At 35.9% G+C, this 21070-nt stretch overlaps 1 protein-coding gene across 3 annotated transcripts in view; it reads left to right on the forward strand.

Moving 5' to 3' along the window:
- The first annotated feature begins 220 nt into the window (after positions 1 to 220).
- SLC26A2 (solute carrier family 26 member 2) overlaps positions 221 to 21070 on the forward strand; it is a 31684-nt gene continuing 10834 nt past the window's right edge. Inside the window, exons 1-3 of one of the 3 annotated variants that reach the window (XM_051978689.1) lie at positions 221 to 1262; positions 5967 to 6121; positions 18393 to 19050. In XM_051978689.1, coding sequence (XP_051834649.1) covers positions 18418 to 19050 — 633 coding nt within the window. In that variant the 5' untranslated portion in view covers positions 221 to 1262; positions 5967 to 6121; positions 18393 to 18417. Of the gene's footprint in view, positions 1263 to 5905; positions 6122 to 16735; positions 19051 to 21070 lie in introns of those variants that run through there. The other 2 variants (XM_051978690.1, XM_051978691.1) reach the window with 2 other exon arrangements.

Genomic DNA, 21070 nt, shown 5'->3' on the forward strand with positions numbered 1-21070 from the left:
TAGGTACTGTTACAAGGAGGAAGTGGAGGTACTGAACGGAAAAGGCAGGGGAGCATAGCGTCTCAGTCCCTGAGAAAAAGCTAGGTAGTATTTAAATGTATCAAGCTATCGTTATTATAAGAAAAAGTTACTTAATGGAATGGAAGATGAGGAAACCTCTATATTATAGTTTCTGGAGGTCATTCTTTTCCCGAGCTAAAGATGCTTTCTTGCTTCGGGGGATTGCAAGGCTTGCCCCGGGAAACAGTCTCCGAGACAGCTTTTGGATTCTCCAAAGCCCTTCAAGCTCTCCATCCGTGCTGCTTCGTGGCACGGAGAGCCCGGACTTTGTTGTCTGAGGAACTGGGCGTGATTCCAGCTTTGCCCCTTGCGGCCTGTGTGACCCTACACAAACTCTGTTTCCTTGTTTACCAAGTGAGGTACATGTTGGAATATTCGTCTCCACAGCTTCTTCCTTCCCGGGATCTGTGATCTTGATAACTTTTTTCTTTTAACTCATAAAAGATAGTTTCGATTTTATACTTTTATTTGGTTTCAAGTTTTATTCCATATTCTTTTTGTCTGTGTATTTCATTTGTGTAAGTATTAAGTTTGAAAGGAGTAAATTACAGTTGGGCCGAGAGGGCAGGGAGAAAGGATGCAGAGCCTGCAAGCGAAGTAAATTACTGGCTCGAGGCCCGAGAGGCTAATTCTGACGATTAGGGAGGAACGGGAATGAGGCGGGCGGTGGCAGAACGCAGAGCAGGTTCATTGGCTGTCGCTCCCATCTGTCTTTGCGCACGTCTCTCGGCAGCTCCCGCCCCGGGGCATCCCCTCTCAGCCGACTGCGGTAACCAGACGTGAAGGTGGCACTCTGGCTCTGCCACACCCCACCCAACCCCTCCTCTCTGCCACACACACCAGTTCTCCGCCCAGACCTGGCTGGGGCTCCAGTTTCGAAGGGTAGGCGGGGCCAGCCTTCAGGGACAGCGCAGGGCCTCTCCCGCTGTGCTAGAGCCCGACTGGCTGCCCGCCTGAGCCGGCCGAGTGCGGGGGGCGGGCGCCTTTAAAGGAAGTCTACGGCCGGGCCCGAGCCCCGCGCGCTTTGTGCTTGTCTCTCTGTTGCGGAGCCTCCACCTGTACCAGCCACGAGGGCTTCCCTCACTCCTCCTCCGGCTGGGCTGTCCTCGCCGCGGCGGCAGCAAGCAGGGGCAGCGGGTCCGGCAGCTCAGGCGCTCCGAGGCGAGTATCGAGACCAAGCGGTAGTGACAGCCAGAGGAAAGGTGCGTGTGCTGCGGGTCCAGGAAGCCCGGGGAAAGGAAGGGAAAGGGAGCCCTGGAAACTTAAGTTTTGGGGAATTGCGCATATTTAGATAAGCGGTGGGAGAGTGTGGAAGTGCGTCTTAAGTCTCATTCTTAAGGAAGACTGACCTTTTAGATAAGGCAAACATCCACTGATTGGCTCATTCTACGTGTATTCAACATGTATTAAGTTCACCCTGTAGTAATTCGGCTCTTTCGGAAGCCAGAGAGCTTCTAGTCATCCTCAGGACAACTAGTATGTATGCAGAACTTTATGGTTTGCAAAAGGCTTCATTCATATTACCTAATTTTTGTACTAATGGCTAGCATTTATTTAGACTTTTAAGTTTGGCAAAGGACTTTATTAACATCTTCTTTAGTAATAATAGCTAGCATTTATTTAGAGCTTTTATGTCTGCAAAGTGTTTTATTCATATTATTTTATATAATAATGATAATAGCTAACATTTATATAGCACTTACTATGAGCCAGGTGAGACAACTAGATGGTTTAGTAAATAAAGCATTGAGCTTGGAGTGAGGAAGGCCTGAGTTCAAATTTGGCTTAATAGCTGTATGATTCTGCGCAAGCTACTTAACAGATGTTTACCTTATTTCCCATTGGAGAGGGAAATGGCAGAGCATTCCAGGATCTGTACCAAGAAAACCCCATGACCAGTATTGCCATATGGTCCTTGAGGTGGGACACAACTGAACAACACCACAACGAGCCAGGCACTGTGCTAAACATTTTACAGCAGTTATAACAGTCCAAGGAGGTAGAAACTTTTTTTCTCCCTATTTTACAAAACTGAAGCAGGAATATTATACAGCTAAGAAGTGTGGGAAACTGGAATTGGGCTTGCATAAAGTTATATAGCTAATTAGGATCTCAGATTTTGATTTCATCTCAGATCTTGATTTCATCTCAAATCTTGAGTCTAGGACCAGAACTCAGTTTGCTGCTCTACTTATGGCTCTAGGTTATTCTGGCATTTCCACAGGTCACAGCTACAGAACAATATCTATAGCTGTGCCACTACTTCCCTTTCCTCTTCTTCCTTTCCCCTTTTCTCCTTGCAAAGTATAAAGTCACATATATAGTACATAGACTGTCTATAAGCCCTGAAGATAGCACTTTCCAAGTTGAAAAGACTCTTAGAGATATGCAGATAAGGAAAGTTTTCTGGTAAGATTTGCTAGTGGTTTGCATGATAAGTAAAGGTCCTGGGTAAGGAGAAGTCACTTATAAGTAGTAAGTGGTAGTGTCAAGATTTAAAAGCAGGTGCTTTGAGATTCAAGGACAGAATCCCTTTCCACTACTGAATTCTTTCCTTTAAAAAATGTGGAAAAACAAGCCTCAAAGACAAAGGACTTCCTTTTTTAGATTCTTAGAGCTAGAATAAAGCTAGATTCTTAGAGATTAGATACCATCTAGGAGACAGAGGAAGTGAGCAGGATTCGATCTCCAGAGTCCAGTGCTTTTTCCATCACATCTAGCTATCTTTCATTGAGAAACATCAGAATATATAATATCTAGTAGTGGAAGTGCTCGTTTAGAATTTGTTTGGATAAAAAATATGAGGTTCAGATAGCTAAATAGAAAGTGATATTTTCCCTATGAATGGAGAAATCTAACCAGGAGCAGAGTGAAGAGCAACAAAATAAGGAAAGAACTTGAGATATGCCAGTTATTAAATGATTTGGAATAAAGTGAATCTCCTTTTTTTGAGGGATGTTGATTCCATGAATTGTCTGCTGTGATATCTTAGTATACATAATGGTATTAGGAAAAGAGCTTCAATTGGATATGCAATAAAAAGCTTCCTTCTTTTTCTCATGTCCCCTTCTGCCATAAATGTGATGAGCCTTTCCTTTTTAATATCAGCTGTCATCCAAAGTAGTAATTTTTGATGCCAACAAAGTATTCTGGCATTGTTGTTCAGTCATATGTTATGAAATAGTTATGGTTCCTTTCACCTGGGCCTTACACACTAGCCAGGGTGAAGATGGACTGTTCAGAGCTCAATGATTCTCAAACTTTTTTGTTTCAGGACCCTTATACACTTTAAAAAATTGTTGAGGAGCTCTTTCTTTACCAAAGAACTATTGTTTATGTGGGTTATTTTTTGATATTTTGTTGTTGAGTTGTAACCAATTCTTTATGTTCCCTTTTGGTTATCTTGGCAAAGAAACAGGAGTGTTTTGTCATTTCTTTCTCTAGTCTGTTTTATAGATGAGGAAACTGAGGCAAACAGGCTTAAATGATTTGCCCAGGGTCACATAGTGTTTGAGACCAGAGTTGAATTCGGGTATTAGCTTGGCATTCTAACTGTCCCTTAATGATAGTTACCATATCAAATGTTAAAATATCTCAATATTATGCAAATGGTTTTGGACCTCCTAAAAAGGTCACAGGGACCTTTAAAAGTCCTCAGATCACAAAATGGCTAAAACCCAGGACTTCCTCATTTTCTTACAACCTCATTCAGATGTATGAGGAAGTTAAGTCTAGAAGAATCAGTGTTGTTAATATTGATCCCTTTTCCATGGATATTGTGGAGGAGATGCTGATATTTAGGCAATTGTTAATATTTTGTGATATAGTAGCCAGTTGAAGTTTCATACTTAAAATTAGGGATCAGTGTAGCTTTGGTCAAAAGAGAAATGGATTTGGTATCAGGGACCTGGGTTCTATTCCCAACTGTATGATTTGGTGCAAGTTATTTCACTTGCTTTGGTTTTATCATCTTTAATTAAGACTTAGGATATATAAGACTTAAATAGACTAGGTAATCTCTAAAGTCCTTTCTAGTTTAAGATTTTAGGATTTATGGTGGGGGTTTAAGATTTATCAGTGAAGTAGAGGGACTTTCTCAGCCTACAGGATGTTGAGGACACTCCCAGATGTGATGGAGGCCTCTTTACCTATCTCAGTACTAATTGATGGGCCTCAAGCATGGGAAGACTTCCCACTACCTAAAAGGACAGGGACAATTTCTTCCACTGGCCAAGAAGGCAGCTAAGAAGGCACCGTGGAGAGCTTAGATCTTGGTTAGGTGCGGAAGCAGCCAAAATCATCGGCTACACCCCAGACCATTACCTGTTGTGATGACTCTTGTCTTATCTCTGGACTTCATTGGTTCTGAAAGAGAGAATGAGGTTGACAACTTTGGGTAGTTCTGCCTCACTTAAATCCAATTCACTCTTGAGTCAAGACATTACTCCATAGTGCCATTGGTCCTCCAAATACACTCTCAGGGCTATAAAAGAAAGCTCCAGTTCAAGTTCCACGTTTGATATATGCCCATGAGCAAATGACTTGTACTTGGCTTTGTGAGCTTCAGTAACCTCTTCTGCAAAGTGAGGGATCAGAAGTATATCTTCTCTAAGACTTCTTTCAATTCTAAATCTGATTCTATAGGTAATACATTTGATTATTTAAAATATTGGGTCCATGATTTAAAGATAATCCAACTCTTTTCCTTAATATTTTATTAAGATTGTCTTTAGGTTGATTACAGTTGACCTCAACCATGGAATAGTTTATTTGAGTAGGAAAGGGAACAGTGATATTAGATAATGTGGATCCCAGAAAATAAGTTTAAACATAAACTTTTTTCCCCTATTAAGAAACCATCTTGAACAACTCTGAGATACCACTACACATCTTTCAGATTGGCTAAGATAACAGGAAAAGATAATGATGAATCTTGGAGGGGATGTGGGAAAATTGGGACACTGATACATTGTTGGTGGAATTGTGAACGAATCCAAACATTCTGGAGAATAATTTGGAACTATGCTCAAAAAGTTATCAAACTGTGCATACCCTTTGATCCAGCGGTGCTGCTACTGGGCTTATATCTCAAAGAAATACTAAAGAAGGGAAAGGGACATGTATGTGCCAAAATGTTTGTGGCAGCTCTTTTTATAGTGGCTAGAAACTGGAAACTGAGTGGATGCCCATCAGTTGGAGAATGGCTAAATAAATTATGGTATATGAATGTTGTGGAATATTATTGTTCTATAAGAAACAACCAGCAGGATGATTTCAGAGAGGCTTAGAGAGACTTACATGAACCAATGCTAAGTGAAATAAGCAGAACCAGGAGATCATTATACATGACAACAACAAGACTATATGACGATCAATTCTGATGGACGTGGCTCTCTTCGACAATGAGATGATTCAGACTAGTTCCAATTGTTCAGTGATGAAGAGAGCCTTCTACACCCAGAGAGAGGACTAAACTGAGTGTGGACCACAACATAGCATTTTCATTCTTTCTGTTATTGTTTGCTTACATGTTTGTTTTCCTTCTCAGGTTTTTTTTCCCCCCCAATCTCCAATTTTTCTTTGTGCATCAAGATAACTATGTAAATATGTATACATGTATTGGATTTAATATATATTTTAATATATTTAACATGTATTGGACTACATCTAGAGGAGAGGATGGAGGGAAGGAGGGGAAAATTTGGAACAGAAGATGTTGCAAAAGTCAATATTGAAAAATTACTCAGGCATATGTTTTGCCAATAAAAAGCCTTAATAATAATTTAAAAAAAGAAACCATCTTGACAGAGTTTTGTTCACTCTTTCTTTTGGTAGGTTCATAGGATCATGATTCAGAACTGGGAGGGACCTTAAAGATCATTCATTCCACCTCCTCCATTTTACAGATGAAGGATCTCTAACTCGGGAGAGGAGGGTGATTTGCCCAGGAACACACCAGCAGAGCCAGAATTCAAATTCGGGTCTTCTGATGCCAAAGTCAGCATTCTTTCCACCATATCATATCCAGTGCATGTGTGTGGTAAAGTGAAGCATATTAACTGTAAGTACACCTCTAAAGGCCTCTTTTAAAATAGAATTTGCTAGAAATGTTGAATTGCAAGCCTGGAAAGAAAAACACACAACAAATTATTTTCCAAATGGCATGCTCCACACCTTTTCCAATCCTGCTTCATTCTGATTCTTCTATATAAGGGAAGACCCTAGATATGAGATAGTTTCCTTGTTTCTTTTGTTAGTTCAGCCAGAAGAGCAGAGACTAGCCTCAATTCAGTGCCTCTTAGGTGAATGATCTTTTTAGGATAAATAAAGAAGGCAGTTATAAGCTGTAAATATAGAGGTCTAGTGTTAGTTTTTAAAATGTCCACAAATCTTGAAAGCACAAATCTTTTGTATAGATTGTTTTTGTTAACTTTTAATATTTGTATTTTTATGTGGCCTGGATCCTTAATGAAATTTGTCAAATTTTCAACTCTAGTTATTCTTTGGGTCCATTATATTGGGAAAGATGCTGTAAAAATGATTTTGAAAACATAACATTTGGAAGCAGAAGACCTTGATCTTCTACTGAGGATTATAGAGTGGAGGGGACCTTAGAGGTTATCTAGTTGAACTCTCTCATTTTAAAGATAAGAGAACTGAGGTCAGAAGGAGTTAAGTCATTTGCTCAAAGTCATACAGGCAACAGAGCCAGGCTTTGAACAAATACCCTATGGCTGAATTTGGTGCTTTTGTCTGTCATGCCCCACTGATTCAACTTGTCTAGGTTTGAAACTCTGCTGTGTTAATTATCAGAGCTTATAATAAGTCACTTTACCTCTTTGAGTTTTTTCCTCATCTATAAAATCAAAGGCAGTCCTAATAAACTCATGAATCTTATGATTTTATATAAACGTTGAACAAAATCATCTTTTCTTTTCACAAACCATTGAATTAAAGTAATTATATTTACAATTGAATAATTTGTTTGGTTGTTTCTCAGTTATATCCAGTTCTTTCTTAACTCCATTTGGGGTTTTCTTGGCCGAGATACATTTCCTTCTCCAGCTCATTTTATAGGTGAGGAAACTAAGGCAAACGGGGTTAAATGATTTGCTCAGGGTCATATAGCTATTAAATGTCTTGAGGCTAGATTTGAACTCAGGTCTTTCTGATTTCAAATCTGGTGTTTTATTCTTTGCCTCTTCTAGCTACCCAAATGTAATATAGATATTTCCTTAAACATAATTATATGGCTAGTCCAGTTGTAGATATTTTCTAATAAGCATTATTTTTCAATGTAGTTATTGCAGTAAATACAACATAAGAAAAAAAAATTTAAAAAAAGAAAAGGAAAACAAAATAAAACACAACATACCAGAACACTGTCATGTGCCCAACAGAACATCAGGGAGGATTTAAAATATATAACAATAAATTTTCATTTCAAGAAAGCATATATAACAATAGAAGAAATTATGTTCATGTATTTTCTTTGCTTCTTTATAGGTTGTTCTTGTGTTCTCTGCTGTCCACTTTTTTTTTTTACTTCATTTCTTTTTTTTCCCCTCATTCCTCTCCCCTCCCCCCTCTCCCCCCCCCCCCTGCATTTTCCCTAAGCAGATTTGTTCTGTGTTTATGAGAAATCTGTAGAGCTTAAAATTTGCTGACCTCCTCAGCCATCTTCCCAGAATTTTTATAAGTATTATTATTTTAAAAATCATCTTTGCTTATCAGACCCCAGTTGTGCTCTTAAGGTCCATGTAATACATTCCTTCTCTAAGATATAGCAAGAAATTCTTAAGAGTAAGTATGCCCTTGGTTGGTCTTTCTTTGGGAAGCTTTTTTTGGGAACTGAAACAATTATATAACAAGGTATTAGTTATAATCAGAGGATCATAGACTTAGACATGAAAGGGTCCTTGAATACTGTTGAATCTAAGTCAACCTCCTCATTTCTAAGATTTCAAAGGGTCAGGGAAAGGAAGTTATTTACCCAAGGTCACATAGTTCTCACTTCAAAGCTGAGAATTCAAACTGTGTTTTCATGCCAAATCCATCATTCTTTTTGAAGTTAGTGTCTTTTTTTTTTTTAACCTCCCAAAATCAAATTAGAAACCTACACTGGTATAGTTAAAATGCTAAAACAAACAATACCCAACAATCAGACATATGATTTTAACACCTATTTTGTGAGCAGAATTTATTAGGAAAAAAAAAAGTAGTAATCATTGATCTCAGACATAGTCAAACTTTTAAAAAAATTCAGTTGAGATAAGTGTGCATAATATGTTAGCTATATTAATATTGTTTTAGATATATGTGTATGTGTATAGGTGTACATGTGTGTGTGCACACAGGTGTGTATGTGTGTATATGTATGTATGTGTGAAGTTATATGCATATGGGTGTGTGTATGTGTTTATATGTACACTGCATGGTGGCATATTATGTGTATTGAGAATATATGTGTTTGTATTATGCATGTGACATGGGTGTGCATATGTATGAATATATACGTATAGGTACATGCATATGTGTGTGTATGTGTATGCACAGGGTATATATGTGTATATGTGTGTATGTGTGAATGTGTGTAAGTATTTATATGTGTTTGGATGGGTATATAAGTGTATAAGCATATATGTATGCACATATACAAGTGTATCTGTATACATATTGTATATATGAACATATATGTGTTTGTATGGAGGTGTATGTATATGTATTTATGTGTGTTTATGCACACAAGTGTGTATATGTGTATGTGTTTGCATTTTAGGCACGTCTGTCATCAACAATTTTTATTCATGGACTTGATTCTCAATTCAAACAATGTTCTGCTTTGGAGGGAAATATCCAAATGCTTTTGGAAATCTCTCAACACTAGACATTTTATAATAACACTTATAGGAATCTTGAAGTAACATTTATAGAAATCACCATGATAAAAAAATATTGTTTTAGTAATCTACTCCACATAACAGAAGTAGAGTCACTCGGTCTTTACAGAATGAACACCCTGGAGAATCATCCTCCTAAAACTAGTCATTTCTTTGATTATGTCCTTCAAGGGCTTTCCCCCAGCTAGTCATCATGTCCCACATAATCTACATCTGCTTCTGCATTGCAAAACAGTAACTTAAGAATACAGAGTTAAGTATACTTTCTAAAGATTTTTTTCAAATTTTTGCTAGCCTTAAGCTTTCCAGAATGACTTGTTCTGCATTGTTGGTAGAGTTGCTAACTGATCCCAGCTATTCTGGAGAGCAAGTTGGAACTATGGTTAAAGGACTATATAATCATGCATACCCTTTGACCCAGAAATACCATCACTAAGTCTATTTCCTAAAGAGATCAAAGGAAAATAACTTACATGTATTAAAATAATTATAGTAGTTCTTTTTTTTTTTTTAATGGTGGCAAAGAATTGAAAATTGAGGGAATGCTACCTCTCTTCAGGAAATTTTTTTTGGGGGAACCCAGTGTCCTAGCTTTTAAGTGAATCATAATTAATCCCTAAATGGGAAAGGGGGAAGACAATGATTTTAACTCCATAGAGAGATTTCTCATTGTAAATTTAACCTCTACCTTTGTTTTTCACACCTCACCTTTTATTCTTGATTTTTTATACCAAAGAGATTTGGCATAATGTAAGGGAGAAACATCTACAAAGGACTTAGAGAAATATTTATTCTTAAATTTTTTCAGTTGAAATAAAATATCATTAATATGTTTCCAAATTATAATCATTTTTACATAGCTATAGTATGTTTTCCCTTCAACCGTCCTGTGAAATATTTAGTGCAAATATAATTATTATTTTTTCAGATAGTATTCAGATTTATATTTCTGGCACTTAGAAAGGTTACTCATAGAAATTCACTTAGTAAATGTCAGAGCCCAGGATTCTATCCTAGGAGACTAGAAGCTTTTAAAACTTGGTTGGAACCTGCCAAGTCTTGTTCTCCAGAGGCATGAGACTAAGACTTTAATTCAGGTAAATTGATTTCATTCTCTTTAATGAAAGTTATTTTTTTTTTCTCAAGATGCTTTACTTAATTCCTAATGTAATTTGAGTACTGTGCAATTACATGTACTTACTACAAAAAAAATTCTAAATCTTTTACTTGAAATGCTATACTGTACTTATTTCTGCATAGAGAGAGATTTTCTTAGTTTAAAGTATCAGGTCTCTGCTAGGATAAAACCTCAGTTATCTGGGGCTTTTTGGGAATGAATCATTCTGTTTTTAATTTTTTTCCTTTTTTTCCCCTCAATTACATGTTAAAAAAAAAAGAAAAAGAAACATTTAAACAAATTTTTATTCCAAATTCTCTTCCTTCCTCCTTTACCTCTTCTTGAGAAGCATAGATTATACATGTGCAATTATGCAAAACATTTCCATATTAGCCATGTTGCAAAAGAAAATGCAGACCAAAAAAACCCAAGAAAAAAAAAAAGAACATTAAAATCTACATTCAAACTCCCATCAGTTCTTTCACTGGAGGTGGACATTTTCATCACATGTCCTTCAGAATTGCCCTAGGTTACTGAATTGTTGAGAATAGCTAAGTCATTCATAGCTAATCATTGTTATTGCTATGTACAATGTTCTGCTGATTCTACTCTACTTCACTTTGCAATCAATCATATAAATTCAGGTTTTTCTGAAACTTATCCTACTCATCATTTCTTGTGACATAATAGTATTCTATCACAATCACATATCATATGTTCATTACTTGTTCAGCTATTCCCCAATTGAGGGGTATCCCCTCAATTTCTAATTCTTTGCCACCATAAAAAGACCTATTATAAATATTTTTGTAAATGTAAGTTCTTTTGCTTTGATCTCTTTGGGATGTAGACCCAGTGATGGAGTTACTGGGTCAAAGGATATGAGCGGTTTTAAAGTCTTTTGGATTTGGTTGGATCAGTTCACAACTCCACCCACAATGCAGAATGAGTCATTCTGGATAGCTGAAGATTAACAGAAGCTTTTTTATTTTAATTTCTTTGATAGAAATCTTTAGAAAACATATTTTATTTACAATGCATTTTTAAGTTATTGTTTTGCAATGCACATAACATAATGTAAACATTATGATAATAGGTTTACAAATGATGAAGCTGAGGTTTTAAGAGGTTTTGTGACTTGCCAGTGGACACAAAGCTGTGTTTGAAATAGGATTAGAAAGTATGTCTCCTAACTTAAATCCAACATTCTATCTACCACATGCCACTTATTTTAAAAGATGAAGGAATTATTTTTCAGGAGAAGGAACTTCTTCTCGCGCCTTGTCCAACTCAGGCCTTCTCTTTTTGCTCCCCAGGCTATAAAGATTCTGTGTTATAAAGGATCCTAGCTTTAGAACTGGAAAAGACCTCCAAGGAGCAGGATCACCTGTCCTTAGAGAGGCCTGGTCTTTGGTGCCCTTACATGGGACTTTTTGGGTGATATAATCACAGGATTTTAGAGCAAGAAATAATTATCCTCTCCCTCCTTCTCCATTTTATAAGTGAAGAAATCACAACCCAAGGAAGTAGATTTGTCCAGGGTCACACCAGGGTTAGTGGTAGAGGATTTTGTACTCCCATTCCCTCCACCCCAGTGCTACACTTACTCTGTTACATCCTATGATTCCTATTACTGATTGACTGAGCCTATGACAATATAACTGATTGGGTCCCTAAAGACCTGATGGTTGTCAGAAAATAAATTTTAAAGACTTTGTTTTATAGCCTGCATACCAATGACTATTTGTATTGGCCTGGCCCTGGAGAGGCAGAAGATCTCCCTGGGGAGATCAAATTTTAGAAAAAGGGATAAGGAAACACCGAGGATACATAGAACATAACACACAAGGCCCAAGATTATTGCTAATATGTGCTTTGTGCCTAACTGTGCAGCATTCATTTATTTTATTTTTATTGACAGTGGAAAAGTCCCTTTGACCCTATAGTTATTAGGGCAGTTGCTCTGTGGTTGACAGACAGGGAAGCTTTTTTTGTGCCCAGTGAAAATCAGCTTAGAACTGCTGTCAGGCTGGGGAACTAGGAGCTTTTGTGGAATTGGGAACTTTGGCAAACTCCTGAATCCTAGAAAAGAAGGTCAGAATGACTGTCTTTAGAAAATTGCTCTAGTAAGTTAGTCAGTGAGCATTTATTAAATGTCTATTGGCAGATGATTTGCCAATGTCATATTCACCAGAGTACAAAGCAAACTGCCAAGTAGAACAAGGTGTGTTTGGTGCCTTCCTACTTCCTGGTCCCTAAAGTATTTTTGGTGTCTTCCTGCTTACTGATTCCTATCCCCACACTTTGCCTTTATATTTCCTTTTGGGTATCCAGGGTCTTCTCTGCTCCCCTCACCTCAATGTGGATCCCTGTCCTGCTGTATGGATTAGCTCCTTTTCCCACCCTACCCCCATTTCCCCAATCAAAACTCATTTCAGAAATCTCTGATTTGGAGCAACAATTATCCAATAACAGACATTCATAATAAGAGGCACGAGTATAAGAGTTGTTCCCTACTGGGAATAATTAAAATTCATGTTCGTATATGTTGAAAATATGTTTTCTTCACAACAATCATGTAAGAGAGGTTATGTAAGCATTATGATAATACTTTTACAAATGATGAAAATGAGATTTTGAGAGGGTTAGTGACTTGCCTGTAGACAGATGATAGCTCCGTGTCCATGGACCATTTCCCTTTTTAGCTCAAAGTAGTATAATCAAGTGAGAAATGAGCTAAGAATTAGAATAGTATCAGAATCCAAGTCCAGCACTGTATTCACTGTATCATGCTATTAAAATTTATTATTTATTATCATTTATCTTCATTATTGGGGCAGCTAGATGATACTAGGCCTGGATTCAGGAAGACCTGAGATCAAATCCAGCCTCAGATACAAGCTATGTGACCCTGGGCAGGTCATTTAACCCTGTTTACCTTAGTTTCCTCATCTGTAAAATGATCTTGAAAAGAAAATAGCAAATCACTCAGTATCTCTGCCAAGAAAACCCCAAATGAGCTCCTTTCATCAATGTGGCAATTCAAGACAATTACAATAGATTTAGGATGAAAAATGCTAATCACATCCAGAGAGAGAACTATGGAGACTGAATGTGGATTTGAAGCATATTATTTTTACCTTTTTTGTTGGTTGGTTTTTTCTTTTTTCATAGTTTTTTTTTTTTTTTTCCCCCTTTTGGTCTGATTTTTCTTGTACGACATGACAAATATGGAAATATATTTAAAAGGATTGTACAGATTTAACCTATATCAGATTGCTTGCTGATCTTGAGAAGGGGGGGAGATACGGGTGAGAGTAAGAAAAATTTAGGACACAAAGTTTTACAAAAACAAATGTTGAAAACTATTTTTACCTATATTTGGAAAAATAAACTACTACTGATAAAAACCTCAAAATGGGATCATGAAGAGACAGACACAATTGAAACAACTGAACAACAAAATCATTATTAAAATTAATCACATTTTTAAATATTAAGTACTTCTCATTGTGCTCAATGTTGTGAAAAATTTTATAAAATAGGTTTTTATTGTTTTTTGGGGGTTTTGTTTTTTCATATCGTCATAATTTCCCCTAATATCCTTAAGGGGTAAGGTAGATCCTTACCCTTGTCAGAGGGTTACTATATAACAAACAGTATTTTCTTTAAGGCAGAGAGAGAGAGAGAGAAAGAGAGAGAGAGAAAACGCGCGCGCGTGCGAAAAGGAACATAGCCGATATCATTAAAAAATTTTAAAAACATCTCATTCCATGAAGGGATGGTTTAGAGGTGTCCTCTAATATTTTCTTGAGTTGGATGCTTGATCTTTATAATTTAGCTACACTTTTGATTTTTCATTGTCATTATGTCATTGACATAACAGAGGTTTTTTTGCTCTATTGATTTCTGTTTATACCAGTTTCATATGAATCTTTCTACGTTTCTCTGTACTCATCACAGACATCATTTCTTACAGCACATTAATATTACATGAAGTACCATTATTTACTTAGCCAAATATTCATTAAGCACCTACTTTGTGCCAAGCACTGTGGTAAGCACTGGGGAAACAAATATAAAAATAACCTGTCACTAAGTTGGTAAATAATAGCCAAATTTAATAAATATATATTAAGTTCCTGATATGTACCAGAACTCTGTGGTAAGCATTGAAAGATAGAAGTATGAAAATAGGAAGGCAGTTCATGCCCCCAAGGAGATTACAATTTAAAGGGGCAAGTCAATTCCTGATAAAATGTATGGTAGAGAAGTCAGACATGTAGCTCAACCTTGTGAGAAATGAGATGTTTTGTGGTACATGAATATAATATTACTGTGCTGTAAGACATCATACAAATGAACTATAAATAATTTTATGAAAGACTGCTCCAAATCAATAATAATAAAAGAAATATAAATCAAAATAGTCCTAAGTCTTCAACTCATACCTTGCAAAGTGGCAAAGATGATAAAACATAGGACTAGTCATGATGGAGAGCTTGTAAGAAGATACACACTAAAACATTGTTAATTGAGTTGTGAATCTATAAAACTATTTTGGAAAGCATTTTAGAGTTATGCAAATTAAGTGACTAAACTATTTATATCCTTTGTATCAGGCATTTCATTATTAAGTTTACAGGCCCAAGAGGTCAGTGATAAGAAAGCTCCCAAATACACTAAAATAATTAAATCAGCATTTTTTGTGATGGCAAAGCATTGGAAATAAAATAGATGCCTAGAGATTGAAAAATGACTAACCAAATTGTAATACATGAACATACTGGAATATTATATTGTAAGAAATGATGGATATGATGACTAAAAGCATGAAAAGACTCATATGAAGCAGAGTAAAATAAGCAGAATTAAGAAAACAATAATACACAATGATTATAGTATAAATGGAAAAAAAAAAACAACTATCACAAAACAATCCAAACTGAGTATTGGAAAATCAAAAAGAATGATCTCAGAAAAGATATGACACTGCTATTCTAGTGTTTTACAAAAGTGGTAAGTCCATAAATGTGCCACATTACATCTATTTTTAGACTTTTTTGATAGTACTTTAGTTTTGTTGATTTTTTTTTTTTTAATCTTTAAAAAACCATGTTATATGGGCTGGCTGAAGAGGAGAGAGATTCTGGGAGTTTTATTCAGGAAAAAAGAAGGTATCAATAAAACTTTATTTTAAAGGATGAGGCAGTAGCAGGTAAGACCTGGTGGTCTTCTGTAACACCATTAAAAATAGTTACTCCCGTTTCATCTAAAACACAAAGTCCATCGATTGAGGGCTGAAGAGAAAAGAGAAGACATCCCTTATGGGTTTTGTGAGGGGAGGTAGATGATAAGGGAACATATAGGAGAAAGGACATCACTGGGGACAGTTTATCTTCCTCTTGAATGGGTTTTGGGATAACCCTGAGGCAAGGGAAGGGGCTGTATTTGTAACTTATGACCAGGAAAAATAGGGGTATTTTTGGTAAAATTCACTCATTTTCCTTAGTATTGAGAAATTTTCCTCTCCCTCCTCACCAGTTGCCAAGCTTGTTAATTCTACTTCCATATCTTTTGCATCTTCCCCATCTTTTCATTCAACACCCTAAATTCAGTCAGTTACTTCTTAATTACTGAAATAATCTGATCAGCCTCCATTTTTCCCCTCTCCAATTCATTCTTCACACAGTTGCCTAATTGTATTTCTAGAGCATGGATCTGATCATGCTCCAAAGGGAGCTATTCTAGAGCTTATACCTCTAGAAGAAAACATGAACGTAAATCTGGCATTTTAGTCCAAGCCAAGGCGGGAAAGAGGGAGAAGAATGAGAGTGGAAGAGCTGCTATGACTGGGGAAACCTTTGTCCCTTCCTGTGGCCCAGGACTGTCTCAGAACTCATCTAGCAGGAAGACCCCTTCTCCCCAGGGACATTAATAGTCCCCAGTTTTTCTTATCATCTGCCCTGCCTCTTTTCCCTGAACCCTCTAGTACTAATTTGACCTACTTATAATTAACTAACCTAATGCTCCTTAGATATTGCTCATCAGCTCCTCTTAATTTACCTTTAGAACTTCTGGACATTTCTATCTGCCCAACAATGGAACTCTTTTTGTATTGTTTCTTTCAATTAGAGAATAAACACCTTGAGAGGAAGACTTTCTTGCTTTTTCTGTTGATAAACCTATTATTTAAAATAGTTCTTGATATATAGTAAATACTTAATAAATGTATTTTTATTCATTCGCCATCTGGCCCAAATCTATCTTTTCAGATTGATTTAATATTACTACTTTAGAAGTGGTCTGTTCACTGTTCTCTGTACACAATACCCCATCTCTTCCCTCCTTGCTTTTGTATAGGTAAATTTCATGCTTGGATATGTTCTTTCTCCTTACCTCCATCTTTCAGAATTTTTCTTGTTTCAGTCACATCCAACTCTTCATAAGTTTCCTTCAAAGAACAGTTTAGATATCACCTCTTATAAAAGACCTTTCAGCTTAAACACATTCTCTTCCACCTCCCAGTCTTTCTGTGTGTGTATGTGTGTGTGTATATGCATGTACATGTATGTTATTATTGGGAACTGCAAAATCTTCAATAAATTTGAATATTCCTTTTTTATATTATTTTTTAAATTAACAAAAATGTCCCTTCTCTGCTACCTCCTTCCCATTCCAGTAAAAGAGATAAAATTCTTGATACAAGTATGCATAGTCAGATAAAACACATTCCTATGTTGGGTATATCCAAAAGGCATGTTTTACTCTGTGCCCCAAGTGCTTAACCCTCTCTTTCCTTAAAGTATAGGTTCAACCATGTCATTCCTCTACTTAACAAACTCCAATGGCTCCTAGTACTTCCAAGATCAAATATAAAACGTTCTGGTGTCCAAAGCACTTTATAACTTAGCATTCCTCCCTCCAACTTTCTATACTTATACCTCATACCTCTCCCCTACAACACACTTTTTTTTACAAGGATACTGGTCTCCTTGATGTGCATTGAACAAGACATTCCATTTTCCAACTCTGGGAGTTTTCACAAGTTGTCAGTCATGTATGAAATGCTGTCCCTTCTTATCACTGCCTCTTGGCTTTCCTGGCTTAAGTCCAAGTAACATCTCACTTTCCACAGGAAGATTTTCCCAAATCCCTTTTAATTCTACTACCTTTCCTCTATTATTTCCTATTTATCTTGAAATAGCTTGTTTTTACATGCTGTGTCTCCTGTTAGGTTGTGAACTTGGGCAGAGACTGTCTGGATAGTCTTTTGCTTTTCTTTATATTGGCACAGTGCCTGGCAGATACCAGGTACTTAACACTTAATGTTTATTGACTGTGACTGTCAAGAGATGGGTATCATTTTTCAAAATGAGCACTCTGGAATTGTTCACTACATTGATCAGAATTCTTATATCATTAAAAGTTTATTTTTATAATGTTACTGTGTTCTGCTTATTTCACTCTACATCAGATCAAATAAGTTTTCCCAGGTGTCAATAAAACTAGACATTTCATTTCTAATAGCATAATTATATTCTATTACTTTCATAAACCATAATTTTCTCAGCAGTTCCCCAATTGAGAAGTACCCCTTAATTTCAGGTTCTTTACCACTCACTACAAAAACTGCTCTAAATATTTTTCTATATACCAATCCTTTTCCTTTTTCTTTGATTTTTTTTTTTTTTTTTTTGAGGTGTAGATCTAGTAGTGGTATCACTGGATCAAAAGGTATGGACACAGACATGAACATTTTCCCATATAAGGCAAAAAAATGCTTTATTTTAATACACATTTTATTTAACAATAATTTGTTATTTCATATCCAGTATATTTTATTTTTACCCCTTTTAACTTCATTTTTTCCTGAACATTTTTTAAAAAATTAGTTTTTTTCCTCCCTTTCCCCATCAGTATCACTGGCCCCATATATCCCAAATAAACACAATCAAATAAATTTAGGTCATAGTCATCTCTCTTCTACCCCTATAAACATTATTTGGGAGGCATTCATCATCAATCTTTTAGAACTATTATTGGTCATCATTTTGTCCAGAATTCTTAATTGTATCAAAAAATATTTTTGTGTATGCTTTGTGTATATAGTACTTCAATAATGAAGTAGTATATATAATGTAGCAAAGACTGTCAAGCTGTGATTACAGAGGCTGTCTTGCTTTTGTCTTTGTATGCCCTATACCTAATTTAGTGCTTTTTGAATGTAGTTAAGTGCTTAATAAAACATCTATTGAATTGAATTGCTTTAATTGTGCATAAATGCTTTGTTAATGTTATTCTTTTTATATTAGGGATCTGAAAGATTCATCTCCAGAAATGTCAGACAAAGAAGATTGCCATGCAAGCTCATCCAATGATCTTGTTAAAGATGATGACCAGTGCCATCATTATCATAGAATTCTTCTGGAGCCTCAGGAGAAAAAGAATACTGACTTTAAAGAATGTGTGGTCAAAAAGTTAAAGAAGACTTGCTGTTGTAGCCCAGCCAAAGCAAAAAACTGGATTTTGGGATTCATGCCAGTCTTGCAATGGCTCCCTAAGTATGATCTGAAAAAATATCTTCTTGGAGATGTAATGTCGGGCTTGATTGTAGGCATCTTATTAGTCCCACAGTCCATTGCATATTCCCTTCTGGCAGGCCAAGAGCCAATTTATGGTCTGTACACTTCTTTTTTTGCTGGAATAATTTATTTCTTATTTGGAACATCCAGACACATCTCAGTGGGTATTTTTGGAGTGTTATGCCTCATGATTGGTGAAGTAGTTGACCGGGAGGTACACAAAGCTGGTTATGGGGTGGAACATACAGATAAACCTGGCATTTTTAATCACATAAACGAAAGTGTCATCATTCTACCTGTGAACCAGACCTCAGAACAAATCTGTAACAAAAGCTGCTATGCAATTACTGTTGGCACAACAGTAACTTTCATAGCTGGAATTTATCAGGTAAGTAGTGGAACAAACAAAACAGGCTTTTGCAAAAATAATGTTTTTCGTTGAGTAATTATAATGTCTTGAAAACTCTAATTTATAGCATTATAAAAAGCTTTTTTAAAAAATCTTTTGCTTTATGGGTTCTGTTTGCCAGAATTTAATTTATTGTTCATTGTCTGAGCCTTTTTATGATTTCAGTTGATTAACTTGAAGAGATGCTAATGTATCAAAAGCTCTGGAGACAGGAAAATATTCTTGAAGTGAAAAGTTTTAGTGGATTTGTAAATAGGCATATTACCACTGATGACTTTCGTGCATAAAAAAACACTATGAAATATATATATGCACTAGAAAAGATGGGCCAGTTTCAATGTTGAGAACAATAGATACTAAGTTTAAATGGTGCCATAATATCCCCAAGATACTAAAAGAAGTCTTCCAACATGTTGGGTAAATTCAACATGGTGGATTTATAGGAAAAGATGGACAAGAATTACATATGAAAGGGGAGGTGAACAGCTTTTTACTGCTGAAGGGAGAGCTAATACCCACAAAATCTCATACTTACCCCCAAGTGCCGGTTTATCATACTTCTTAGATTTCTCTCACTTACCCACCTCATTGAAACCACATTTTGAAAGTACATGTCATAGGAGGCATAGTAAGAATATCACTTGATTTAGAATATGGCTTAGCAAACTAGGGTTTAGATTACATCTCTGCAATTTATCTGACCTTAGGCATGTTATTTCCCCTCTCTATTCCTCATTTTACTTCATTTGGAAAGTGGGGGTCTAGCTTTAATTTCCAAGATCTCCTAAAACTAGTTAATTCTACTTCATGGGACTATAAAACCTTATAGTTTGAATCTCTTCCACAAAACCCCTGATAAATAGTATTCCAAACTTTGGAGGGCTCTAGTGACAGTGAATTCATAATTTCCTAAGATAGCCTATTCTGCTTTTGAGCAGCTGTAATGATTAGGAACATTTTCTTCATATTGGACCCAGATCTTTATTTCTGTTGTCCTTGCTTTGCCCTCTCCAGAACATTTCTGAAAATGTCACTTTCACATGATACTCTTTCCAGTTATTTATAGACTAAAATAAGGAGTTTTTAAATTTTAAAAATATTTTTATTTTCCCCAGGTAAATATAAAACAATTTTTACATTTGTTTTTAAAACTTTTGAGTTCCAGATTCTCTCCCCTCCAATGAGAAGGCATATGTAAAATTATTCAAAACATTTCCATAAAAATCATGTTGCCAAAAAAAACATAGATCTCCCTTTCCCTTCAAAAAAAAAAAAAATACTCAAGAAAAAAAAGTTGAAAAAAAAATACTCTGACAATCAGTTCTTTGTCTGGGTATGGATAGCATTTTTCCTCATAAGTCCTTCAGAGTAATTAGTCTTGGATCACTGTATTGCTGAGAATAGTAAAGTCATTCATAGCTGATTGTTCCATAACATTGCTACTACTTTATACACAGTACTTTTCACTTTGAACTCATAGAGGATTTTTCAGGTTTTTCTGAGAGCATCCTACTCATTATTTCCTTGTAGAACAATAATTCATGACAGTCACACACCATAATTTATTCAGCCATTTGCCAATTGATGGGCATCTCCTCAATTTCCAATTCTTTGGTCTGAGAAAGACTACTATAAATATTTTTGCAAATAGGTCCTTTTTAAAATAAGGAGTTTTCAGGCCACATAATATTACTATATATGTGTTAGGCATGATTATAATTTTCCCACAACATCCTCTTCCAATACCTTTTAAAATCACAGGTTCTCTTTTGTTAACAATACTTGATTATTACAACATGAACAAAGATGGCTTTAAATTTTAACTTAAGGTGATTTTATAATTTAAAATAGTTAATTTCAAATCAAAATTTAATTTTAAACTGACATAATGTAGATTAACCTCTGAAGATAACATCTTGCAAAGAAACCATCTGGGGACAAAAATATTAGATGGGAATTAGAAGGGAATTTTTAAAAATTTTATTTTTTTATTTTTTGG

This window comes from Antechinus flavipes, chromosome 2 (assembly GCF_016432865.1).
Source record: "Antechinus flavipes isolate AdamAnt ecotype Samford, QLD, Australia chromosome 2, AdamAnt_v2, whole genome shotgun sequence".
Lineage (NCBI taxonomy): Eukaryota > Metazoa > Chordata > Mammalia > Dasyuromorphia > Dasyuridae > Antechinus > Antechinus flavipes.